The 13,291-nt window shown below is 34.7% G+C and overlaps 1 protein-coding gene across 6 annotated transcripts in view; it reads right to left on the reverse strand.

Moving 5' to 3' along the window:
• SUPT3H (SPT3 homolog, SAGA and STAGA complex component) overlaps positions 1 to 13,291 on the reverse strand; it is a 557,715-nt gene that overhangs the window by 116,715 nt on the left and 427,709 nt on the right. For all 6 annotated transcript variants that reach the window (XM_063707642.1, XM_063707643.1, XM_019030076.3 and 3 more), the window contains one exon: positions 736 to 846. In XM_063707642.1, the coding sequence (XP_063563712.1) occupies positions 736 to 846 (111 nt within the window). The remainder of the gene's footprint in view (positions 1 to 735; positions 847 to 13,291) is intronic.

Raw genomic sequence — 13,291 nt, forward strand, 5'->3', positions numbered from 1 at the left:
ACAGAGTATCAAAAAAGTAAATCTGACTTTCCTCAGTTAGGTATATCAAACTTTACTTTCTGTTGAACTACTTCCTTATAAACAGAGTAGGACTTGAAGAAATTTCTCTTAACACAAATAAGATCTTTTTTTTAAAGGGCCATAAGATGAGCATTTAATTAAAGCACACACACCTGCACACACTTTCTTTAGACTGTTGAAGTATCAGGTCTTTAATTCCCCATTAAAACAACACAAAACCCTGATTATAAGTTTTCAAATCATTTGAAGATGTAAGAGGCTGTCTGCATTTCAGCTTAGTTCAAAGCCAGTAAAGAAATATCTCTTCTTCTTCCAACTAAAAGCATGTTTAGGAGAAGGATATCTGATAGAAGTGGTAATGCCAATCTAACCAATTTTAAAATATAAAGTGCTACTAGCAATATTTGGATACATATAATTTGAGAATAACGTTTTATAAACCTAAGCTTTGAAAAATAGAAACTATAAACCTCAACAAAAAAAAACTTAATTTGTAATTGAAAGAAAATAATATTTTGTAGAAAAAAAGTGTCCTTCCAAAAAGAGATGAAAATGACTTTCATTTCCCAAGAGAATTATGCCACTTTTATACAACAAAATTACAGTCACCACAAATTGCTTTCAACAATTCCATTGCTTCTTCATTTGACCACTTGAAAATCAAAATTCTTTCATATTATAAATATAACTTTTTATAACTCTGTTATTACGTACTGTGAATGGGGAAAGTGGGCCAATCCTGTGGCTGTAGCGTCGAATGGCCTCTCTGATGTGGCAGGGCTGGATGGCATCGCTGTGAGCCTCAACACCACAGGCTGCAGTGCTCTGCGACAGAAAAACACATAAATTGTTACTAAATCAAAAACACGCAACAGAACTACAGTGTATAAATATGAAAATAAACCTTTACAAAAGAGACCGGTTTTTCCCTTAGGATGCACATCACTACTGCCATATACTACATCTAAAAAAGAATTCCATTAACAAATCAAAGATGACTTTTACATGACCCCTTTCTAGCAGACCTACCAAATGCAATTTTTATGCCCACAATATTTCACCTAAGCCTGCATGTCAAGAAACAGGAGAATACAGCCACTTGCCTGCAGATAAAAAGTGTCATGAAAGCTTACTGAAAGAACCACAGGAAGTTATTTTTTAAAAAAAAACATTTTAACATTTATTATTATAAACGTTTCTTAGGAGCTTCTTTGGCACATTTCTGAAATAACTTGAGGGTCATCAACTTAAAATGAAAAATGTTAAATTATGATACATTTATTTATCATACCTGGGATTGTCATAAGACCATTTCAACTTGGTTTCTAATTTTCTAGGTATCTCAGGACAAAACAAAAACGAAACCAACAACTTTCTGTTTTAATTTGCCGCATCTGTAAAAGGCAGGTTTGCAAGCACAAAAAGATACAAGAAAGATAAGGATTATTTGCGAAGAGAGTGTGAATACAAACTTAAGAAATTATAGATGTGTATATGTGTGTTCAGCATGATTTTTCAAAATAACTTATAGGGCTAGGGTTTAGCCCTACAAGTTACCAGCTCTGCCAAGATACATAATATCTCGGGCCTCGGTTTCCTCACCTGTAAATTGGGAAAACAATTATAATTGCTTGTAGGACTGTTGTGAAAATTAAATAAGTTGAAATACATAAACCACTTAGAACAATGCCTGACACATGCTAGGAAATTGTTTTATTTTTATAAAGAGAATGATGTTTCATTTTGTCACCTAGGCTGCAGTGCAGTGGTGTGCTCACAGCTCACTGAAGCCTCAAACTTCTGGGCTCAAGCGATCCTCTGGCCTCAGCCTCTGAAGTAGCTGAGACTAAAGGCAAGTGCCACCACATCTGGCTAAAAAAAGGATTAATTTCTTTAGAGATATGGTCTCGCTATGATGCCCAGGATGGTCTTGAACTGCTGGGCTCAAGTGATCCTCCTGACTCAGCCTCCTGGGTAATGTTAGCTAGTAATAGTATTAGGTTATTTAAATTAAGTGTTAAAAATGGGATCGCTAAGTTTTTGAAATGGAAGCTCATTTACTTCAAAGTATAGTAGGTAGCAGATGGCAGGCCATCAACATTAAAGAATTAACTTGCATATTACTATAACGGGTCTAGAAGTCATTTGTAGTCACACAATTAATATTATTTGTTTTTCTGATAATTACTGTAATTTTTTGATAATTAATACATTTTTTACTCTCATAATTCTTTGTAGGGAATATAACTCTATAGATAGCAACCTCTATGGATAGCAATTTGGCAAAATCTTATAAAAATGAAAAAGAACAACCTCTTTTACTCAGCAATTTCACCTGTAAGAATTTATCCTACAGATATATTGCACAGGTACAAAATAATATATATACATAAGGATACTTACTATAGTACTAAATGTTCATTAATGAGGGATTGGTTAAATAAATTATCCATTCAAAGAAACAGAAACCAAAGCAACCACTGAAAAGAATGAGGCAGTTCCCTACATACTCCTATGGAGCTATCTCTAAGACATTATATGAAACACTGATCAAAAACTGAAGTAGGAGGTTTACTATGGTAAGTCTTTGTGTTCCCCTAAAATTTGTACGTTGAAATCCAAGCCCACAAAGTGATGGTATTAGGATAAGAAGCCTCTGGGAATTGATTTATCCATGAGGGTGGAGCTCTCATGAATGGAATTAGCTCCCTTTTAAAGAGACCAGGGAAAGACCACTCACCCCTTCTGCCATGTGAGGTTTGGGTGAACAGATGACTGCCTATGAACCAGGAAGTGGGCCATCACAAAACACTGAATTTGCCAATGTCTTAATCTGGGACTTCCTAGCCTCCAGAACTATAAGAAATACATTCCTATTGTTTATAAGCCACCCAGTTTACAGGATTTTGTTATGGAAGCCCAAACGGACTAAGATAGAAGCGTAAGTTAGAAAAATTTTGTGACTGCCATTTGTAAGATATGGAGACACATAAGCCAGCCTGGCTGAATCATGCTATTTTTGCCAAAATGTGACATTAAATTATATTAAAATAAAAACATTGAATTTTGTGAAAAATGTCATTAGAGTTACCATTTTGCCAATTTCAGGCTTATCTGCCATAATTCAGCAACTGTTAACATTAGCATAATGAAGCTACTAGGTGCACTTTTATACTTTCTTGATTTGCTCATTGAGTTCTCCGGAAGCAAGCCTTTAAACGTTATAATCCCAGTTTTTTTTTTTTCCACCTCAACAAATATCTTCACATTCTCTTTGTCTGTTAACATCTAGTCCTTTATCAAGGTGCTAATAATCTGTTCAAATTAAAAATGTATCCCAAGTTTAGAATTTTTAATATAGCAGTGATTCTAGCATTATATTCTTCAAAATTGCTTCAGAAGAATTAACATAAAATGTACATATTTATTAATAATCTTATATCAGCTATAAACATGTGTGAAGAGCATTATACTTACACATCAATTCATCTTTAGCATCCTGATTAGGCCTAAATTTTAGGATATTCTTTAAATTTTCAAAAACTAAACCCAAATATTTGACAAAATACTGAGTCCTGTTTACAGAGTATTTGCAGAAATCTCTCTGGGAAATAAACTCTGTATTTCTTTAAGAAAAGTACTAGCTGTTTGGAAAAGTTCTCCATATGTCAGGTCCTCTTCCTCTTGGCCACATTCACACTCTATTCTTGTATCCTTCCATTTTTGTATTAATAGTTCTTCAACTAGAAACTGATGCTGGTATTAGAAGCTGAAATAGCATATGGAGTTCTACATATTTTCCGGATTTGACTGTTGTCTCTCTGCTTTTCTTTGCCGGTTTACAATGAACAAAATATCTTAGCAGTTTAAACTCTCAACTGTGATGCAGGAAGTTATACTGAAACTTAGGTTTGCCCCTGGATCTCTCACTGAACCTTTTTCTCCCAACTTAAAAGTTCTTGGCAGGGTTAGTGTCCTATCCTTTCTCAGCCTTCCCCTTACCAGAGTGAGTGTTTAAGAAGGATCTAGAATCTCAATCAACTGCATCTTATTCTTTCCACATCTATAATGGTAAACTAGATCTTTTGCTAAATGTAAAATCTTAAGTCTTACAGAGAAGTAACACTTACCTCAGACTAGAGCAACTGAAAGGCTAGTACTACTATTACTAACATTTTGCAGACCACAAAAGTTGATATGATCTGGCCAAGGAAGTATTGTCTTTCTCCCGTTACACACATAGCTCCTCCAAAGTTTCATCCTTATGGAGAATTTTTTTCACATGAAGGTGGGCCATTCACTGGCCAAAGGATATAGTGTACAACATATGTAATTTTCTCATTTAAAAGTTTGAGATGGTAACTGTTAAAATGTAGTTCTTAATAACTAGAAAAAGCTTTTATTTATTTTTTTCTTTGTATAAATGTGTGCAGTACAAGTGTGATTATGTTACATGCATAGATTAGAGTGGTAAAGTTAGAGCTTTTAGGATATCCATTTCTTGAGTAACATAGTTACTCATTAAGTAATTTCTCATCATCTACCCCTACTTACTCCCAACCTTCCAAATCTCCATTGTCTATCATTCCACACTCTACCTCTATGTGTACACATTATTTAGCTCTCACTTATAAGTAAGAACATGCAATATTTGACTTTCTGTTTCTGAGCTGTTTCACATAAGATGATTGCCTCTAGTTCCATCCATGTTGTAAAAAATATTATTTCGTTCCTTATTTCTTTTTTGAGACAGGGTCTTGCTCTGTCCCCCGGGCTGGAGTACAGTGGTGCGATCTTGACTCACTGCAACCTCTGTTACCCAAGTTCAAGTGATTCTCATGCATAAGCCACCCAAATAGCTGGGACTACAGGCACACCTACCGCGCCTGGCTAATTTTTGTATTGTTAGTAGAGACAGGGTTTTGCCACATTAGCCAGGCTGGTATCAAATTCCTGACCTGAAGTGATCCACCTGCCTCGGCCTCCCAACGTGCTGGAATTACAGGCATGAGCCACTGCACCTGACCCATTCTTTTCCATTTCTGAATATTATTCCATTGTGTATACATGCCACATTTTCTTTACCTATTCATCTGTTGATGGAAACTTAGGTTGACTGCATCTTTGCCAAAGTAAATAGAGGTGCAAATAAACATTTGAGAGGAGGTATCTTTTTGATGTAATGATTTCTTTTTCTTTGACTAGATACCCAGTAATGAGATTGCTGGATTGAATGATAGTTCTATTTTCAGTTAAGAAATAGCTATACTGGCCAGGCGCAGTGGCTCATGCCTGTAATCCCAGCACTTTGGGAGGCCGAGGCAGGTGGATCATTAGAGGTCAAGAGTTTGAGACCAGCCTGGCCAACATGGTGAAACCCCGTCTCTACTAAAAATATAAAAAAAATTAGCCAGGTGTGATGGCACTTGCCTGTAATCCCAGCTACTCGGGAGGCTGAGGCAAGGGAATCGCTTGAACCCGGGAGGTGGAGGTTGCAGTGAGCCCAGATCACGCCACTGCACTCCAGCCTGGGTACCAGAGTGAGACACTGTCTCAAAAAAAAAAAAAAAAAAAAAAAAAACTGTACTGTTTTCAATAGAAGTTGTACTAATTTACATTCCCAACAACAGTGTACATGAGTTCCCTTTTCTCCATATCCTCACCAACATGTTATTTTCTCTTTTTAATAATAGCCATTCTGATTGGTGTAAAATGATATCTCATTGTGGTTTTAATTTGCATTTCTCTGATTAGTGATGTTGAGCATTTCTTTATATGCCTGTTGGCCATCGGTATGTCTTATTTTAAAAAATGCCTATTCATTTCCTTTGACTAGTTTTTAATGGGATTACTTGGTGTTTTTTTTTTTGTTGTTGTTGTTTAGCTGTTTGAGTTCCTTGTAAATTCTGGCTGTTAGTCCCCTGTCGGATGCACAATTTGCAAATGTTTTCTCCCATTCTGCAGGTTCTTTGCTCACTATCTTTTTTTTTTTTTTTTTTTTTTTTTGAGGCGGAGTCTCACTTTGTAGCCCAGGCTGGAGTGCAGTGGTGTAATCTCATCTTACTGCAACCTCCGCCTCCTGGGTTCAGGCGATTCTCCTGCCTCAGCCTCCTGTCACTATCTTATTTCTTTTGCCATGCAGAAGCTTTTTAGTTTAATTAAGTCCCATTGTCTATTTTTTTTTTTTTTTTACCTGTGCTTTTGAGGTCTTAGTCATGAATTCTTCACCTAGACCAATGTCCAGAAGAGTTTTCCTCAGGTTTACTTTGAGTATTTTTTTTATAGTTTCAGGTCTTATCTTTAAGTCTTTATTCCATCTTGAGTTGATTTTTGTATATGATAAGAGATAGGGGACCAGTTTCATTCTTCTGCATATGCTGATCCAATTCCCCAGCTCCTTTTTCTGAAGAGGGTGTCCTTTCCCCAGTGTATGCTCTTGTTAACTTAGGCAAAGTTCAGTTGGCTGTAAATACATGGTTTTATTTCTGGGTTACCTACTCTCTTCCATTGACCTATGTGTCTATTTTTATATCAGTACCATGCTGTTTTGTTACTATGGCCTCACAGTATAATCTGAAGTCAGGAAATGTAATGTCTTCAGCTTTGTTGTTTTTGCTTAAGATTGTTTTGCCTATTTGAGCACTTTTTTGGTTCCATATGAATTTTAGGATTTTTTTTTTCTAATTCTGTAAAAGATGGGGTTGGTATTTTGATAGAGATTGCACTGGATCTGTACAATGCTTTGGGCAGTATAATCATTTTAATGATATTAATTCTTCTGATCCATAAGCATGAGATGGTTTTCCATTTGTCAGTATCCTCTACAATTACTTTCATCGCTGGTTTGTAGTTTTCTTTGTAGAGATCTTTCATTTCATTGGTTAAATATTACTAGATATTTTGTTATTTTCTTTGTAGCACTTTAAATGAGATTGCCTTCTTGATTTCTTTCTCAGCTAGATTATCGGTGAATAGAAACACTACTGATTTTTGTACAATGATTTTGTATACTCAAACTTTGAATTCATTTATCAAATTGGAGAGGTTTTTGGTGGAATCTTTAGGTTTTTCTAGATATAAGATCATATAATCAGCAAATGGGAATAATTTTACTTCTTCTTTTCCAATTTGGATAACTTTTATTTCTTTCTCCTGCTTTATTGTTCTGGTTAGGACTTCCAGTACTATGTTGAATAGGAGTGGTTAAAGTGGGCATCATTGTCTTGTTACAGTTCTTTGAGGGAACGCTTTCAACTTTTTGCACTTCAGTGTGATGTTGGCTGTGGCCTTTACTACTGTGAGGTATATTCCTTTTATGCCTAGTTTGTTAAGGGTTTTTATAATGCAGCGATGCTGAATTGTATCAAATGCTTTTTCTGTACCTATTTAGATAATCACGATTTTTGTCCTTCATTCTGTTTATGTAATGTATCCCATTTATTGATTTGTGTATGTTGCATCCTTGCATCCCTGGTATAAAACTCACTCAATCATGGTAATTATCTTTATGATATGCTAGTAGATTTGGTTTGTTAGTATGTTGTTGAGGATTTTGGAGTCTGTGTTCATCAGGGATATTGGTCTGTACTTTTCTGTTTTTGTTGTGTCCTTGCCTGGTTTGGTATCAGGATGGTAATGACCTCATAGAATTATTTATGGAGAATTCCCTACTCCTTAATTTTTTGGGGCAGGTTCAGGAGGACTGGTATTAATTCTTCTTTGTACACATTTGGCTGTGAATCCATCTGGTCCTGAACTCTTTTTTGTTGGGAGATTTTTAAATTACTGATTCAATCTTGGTACTTGTTATTGGTCTATTCAGGATTTCTATTTCTTCTGGGTTCAATATTGGGAGGTTGTATGTTTCCAGGAATGTATCCATTTCTTCCAGGTTTTCTATTTTGTGAGTGTATAGTTGCTCATAATAGTCTGTGACAATCTTTTGTATGTTTGTGGTATCAGTTGTAATATCTCCTTGTTCATTTCTGATTTTGTTTATTTGGATCCTCTCTCTTCCTGGTTAGTCTTGCTAGCAATTTACCAATTTTGTTTATCTTTTTGAAGAACCAACTTTTAATTTCCTTGATCTTTTGTATTTTTTTTGTCTTTATTTTTATTTAGTGCTGCTCAGGTCTTTGTTATTTCTTCTGATAATTCTGGGTTTGGTATTTTCTTGCTTTTCTAATTCCTTGAGACAGAATGATAGGTCATCAATTTGGGATCCTTCTGCTTTTTTGATATATAGGCATTTAATGCTACAAACTTCCCTTTTGCAATGCTTTTGCTGTATACCACAGGTTTCAGTGTGTTGTGTTTCCATTTTCATTTGTTTCAAAAAATCTTTTAATGTGTCTTAATTTCTTCATTAATCCCATGATCATTCCAGAGGATATTGTTTAATTTCCATGTATTTTTATGCTTTCTGAAGTTCCTCTTGTTACTGGTTACAGATTTATTCCACTGTGGTCTGAGAAGATACTTGATTTAAAAAATCTCTTAAGACTTGTTTAGTGGCCTAACATGTGATATCTATCTTGGCAAATGTTCCATGTGCTCATAAGAAGAATGCATATTCTGTAGTTGTTGGGTAGAATGTTCTGTAAATGATTGTTGAAGTCCTTTTGGTCTAAAGTCCAATTTAAGTCCAATATGTCTTTGTTGACTTTCTGTCTCAACCATTTGACTAATGCTGTCAATAGGGTGTTGAAGTTGTCCATTATTACTGTATTGCTGTCGATCTCTTTAGGTCTAGTAATAGGTCTAGTAATATTTGTTTAGGTCTAGTAATATTTGTTTCATGAATCTGAGCCTTCCGGTGTTGGCTGCATATATACTTAGAATTGTTTTAGCCTCTTGCTGAACTGATTCCTTTATTATTATGTAGTGACTTTCTTTGTCTTTTTTCCTGTTTTTGATACAAAGTCTGTGTTATCTAAGTATCACTACTGCTGTTCACTTTTGCTTTATATCTGCATGAAATGTCTTTTTCCTCCCTTTCACTTTCAGTCCATATATGTCTTTATAGGTAAAGTGAGTTTCTTGTAGGCAACATATAGTTAAATCATGTTTTGTTTTTTCCATCCATTCTGCCAATCTTTATTTTTTAAGTGGAGCATTTAATCCATTTATGTCACGGTTAATATTGATAATTGAGGTTTTGCTCCTGTGATATTGTTAATTATTTTCTAGTTGTTTGATAAATTCTTTATTTCTTTTTCTCTTTGTGGTTTGGTGGAATTCTGCCAAATTGCCATTTGATTCATTTCTCTTCCTTCTTTGTGTGATATTTTATAAGACCTGAGAATTTTATACTTTTGTGTCTTTGTATGATGGCGAATATTAACCTTTTGTTTCCATGTTTAGGACTCCTTTGAGCATTTTGTGTAAGGTCAGACTAGTGTGATGAAGTCCCTCAGTGTTTGCTTACCTGGGAAAAGCTATTTCTCCTTCATTTATGAAGCTTAATCTTACTGTATACAAAATTTTTGGCTGACAGTTTTTTCTTCTTTCAGTACTTCGAAAATGCCACCCCATTATTTCCTAGCCTGCCTGTAAGGTTTTGCTGAGAAGTCTGCTGTTAGTCTGATGGGGTTTTCTTATAGGTGACTGAAAAAGGTTTTCTTTAATTAAAACCAGAAAGGTGTTTAAGGAAAAAATAATAGAGGTTCACTAAATGCAAGGATTCATACATTATTATCTCTGGATGGGACATAAGAATGGTCTATTCTAAATGTTTCCAACTCCTACACAATTTTATAGCTGAAAGAGTGAAAATATGGGACATGTCCAAGGCTACAACAATAGTATTACAGATATAACTATACATCAAATTTCTTGGCTTGTAATACACGTAGTGAGTGTAGAGATTTTATTATTATCTGCAGGATTACTTGAACCATTATAGCATCATAGCTGAGGTTTCCAGTGAGTAAAACTCAAAATATAGCAAAAGTCTGAATATAGAAAGAAGTGTATAAATGAGTAGAAAAATAATTAAAGCCTCTGAAGTGGAACATTATTAATTCTGATGCCACTAATTTCAAATTCAAGAGAATACAGACATAGACTGGGATAATACTTTCCTCAGGAAAACTTTGTTGTAAAATAACTCCAATTTAATAGTTTTCAACAGGATTGGGAAGAAATGTTTAAATATATGGAGAAAAATGTAAAGAATTTCTAAAAACTTATAAAAAATTAATTTATGTATACATATCACTAGGTTAATTACAACTCCTTCTCACATACTTTGTGAATCAAATTAACTGAAGAGGTCTTTTAGGTAACATTTTGTTACCATAGTTTTAGCTACTGAATGAGTTGCAGAGTACAATAGCTGAAATTCTTACAAGCTTTGAATAGGTAATAAAAAAAAAAACACCAAGTATATGAAAGCACTGAAGACTGATCAAAACCAGACTGAAACTGGAAACGGTAGTATGTACTTTTAGAAGGGAATGTCAGTGGGTGGATTTCCTGTCTTTACAGTTTTAGCCTAAGGGCAGCATCCAGTGGGTAGAGGAGTGGCTAACATATAATCTTAGATCCTTGATAAACGAGATGCCAGAGTTCGGGCAATCACAGTAGGTGCGGAATGAGAAAGGAAATCCCCAAAGGGACAGAATAGAAAGAGGGGGAGCCCCAAATTCGGTGTACAAATTTTACCCAAATCTTTTTTTGTGGGTGGGGAGAGATGGAGTCTCACTATGTCCGGGCTAGTCTGAAACTCCTAGGCTAAAGTGATCTTCCTATCTCAGCCTCCTGAGTAGCTGAAATAACAAGTGCCATCACGTATGGCTTTCCGCAAATCTTTTACTAACCCCTAAGTTCTTCCTGTATGGTATGAAATGCATGCAATCTCACTAAAGCAAAAAGAAATGAAAAGACATTCTAGTTGCTGCCACTGAAGAGGAGTTCAAAGTTTACAGGTGAGTCTAGAAAAGTAACTTCCCTGCTGAACACATATACCAACACCACCACCACCACCACCAATAAAAACAATATATTCACAGGAATAAAACAGAATCCTAAAATGCCTATGATGTATTACTCACAATGTCCACTTTACAACTCAAAATTACCAGACATGCAAAACACAAGAAAGCATGACTTATATTCAATGGAGACCAAGAAAATTCACATATTTAATTTTGCAATCAAGAATTTTAAAACAGCAATTCTAACCATGCTCCAAAGCACAAAATAAAATACATTTGTAACAAACGGACAAATAAAAAATAATGATAGATAAATGGAAACTATAAAAAATCAAATAAAAATTTTAGAAGTATAAAATGAAATATCAGAAATAAAATATTACTAGATTGGGTGTCACAGTAGATTGGAGCTGACAGAAAGAAATGTATAGAAGATAAAAGTTCAATAGAATTGCTCCAATCTGAAGAACAGAGAGAAAATATTAAAAGAGGAATTAAAAAGCACCTGAGTTACCTATGGAATAATATCAAAGTAACTAATACAATGTACTTGGAGTTTCAGAAGTGAAGGAGAGGGAATAAGGCAGAAAAAAATCTGAAGAAATAACTGCCAAAAAGTCCCCTAATTTGGTTAAAGACATACACTGTCTTTGATTCAAGAGATTCAAGATTCAAGAATTTCGGTGAATTTTCGGCAGGATAAATACAAAGAAAACCGTGTTTATGGATATCATGGCCAAACAGCTGAATATCAAAAGTAAAAATACAATTCTGAAAGCATCCAGAGAAAACACCACATTAGACACAGGGAAACAATAATAGAAACCTACTGACTTATGATTAAAAACAACAGAGAAAAAAGTGGAATGACATCATTAAAATATTGAAAAATAAAACTTTCGAGATAGAATTCTGTATCTAATGAAACATCATCCAACAATGAAGAAAAAGTAAAGACTTTTTCAGAAATATCAAAACTAAGATAACCATCACTAGCTAACTTGCACTACAACAAATGTTAAACAAAATTTAGCAGAACAGAAAAGAAAAATGATACAAGAAAACTCTAATTATGAAAGAGAAATAAACAACAATGGGAATGGTAAACAATAAGCTCTTTTTTTTAGTTGCTTCTCAGCCTTTTGGCTAAGATCAAGTGAAACTCTATTTTTTCTCTTAGTTTCATTAAAACGCACTAGATTATTTAAGACAAAAATTATGGTATTATGGCTTATAATATATATAGATGTAGTATGCATGACAATTATAGCATAAAGGACCTGGACCTATATATATACACAAGAGTCTTACATTTTATGTGAGTTAAACAGTATAACAACTCCCAAGTATACTGAACATTTAAGGATGTACATTGTAATCCTTACCATGACTACTGAAAAAAGGATGCAAAAAGATATCATAAAGAAATCAATATATAAATTAAAGGGAATTTCTAAAAAACACACAACCCAAAAGAAGACAGGAAAGAGAAACAGATAAACAGTAAGAGAGGAAATAAGCAGAAAACAAATAGGAAAAGTTACCCTATATCCAACCACGTGAATTAATACATCAAATATCACAGAATTATGGACTACAATTAAAAGATACAGATGGGGGGAGGGCACAGCAGCTCATGCCTATAATCCCAGCACTTTGGGAGGCTGAGGTGGGTGGACCGCTTGAGCCCAGGAGTTTGAGAATAGCTTGGGCAACACAGTGAAACCCTGTCTCTACAAAAAAAAATACAATAATTAGCTAGGCGTAGTGGTGCATGCCTGTAGTCCCAGCTACTCAGGAGGCCGAGGTGGGAGGATTGCTTGAGCCTGGGAGATTCAGGCTGCAGTGAGCTATGATCATGCTACTATACTCCAGCCTGGGAGACAAAGCAAGACCCTCTCTCCAAAAAAAAAAAAAAAAAGAAAAGAAAAAAAGATACAGACAGAAAGGAGGAATAAAGAAGCAAGACCCAATTATTTGCTGACTAAAAGAGATGACTTTAAATATATTTATCTTTCAATACAGGCATACCTCACTTTATTGCACTTTGATTTACTGTGCTTCACAGATGTTGTAAGTTTTGCAAATTTAAGGTTTATGGTAACCCTAAATCAAGCAAGTCTTATCAGTGCCATTTTTCCAAAAGCATGTATGTGTCCAACTTTATGTCTCTGTGTCATATTTTGGTACTTTTCACAGTATATTTCAAATATTTTCATTATTATTTTATCTGTTATGGTGATCTGTGATCTTTAGTGTTACTATTGTAATTGTCTTGGGGCGCCACGAACTGTATTCATATGAGATAGCAAATTTAATAAAAGTGTTTGTTC

Source organism: Gorilla gorilla, chromosome 5 (assembly GCF_029281585.2).
Source record: "Gorilla gorilla gorilla isolate KB3781 chromosome 5, NHGRI_mGorGor1-v2.1_pri, whole genome shotgun sequence".
Lineage (NCBI taxonomy): Eukaryota > Metazoa > Chordata > Mammalia > Primates > Hominidae > Gorilla > Gorilla gorilla.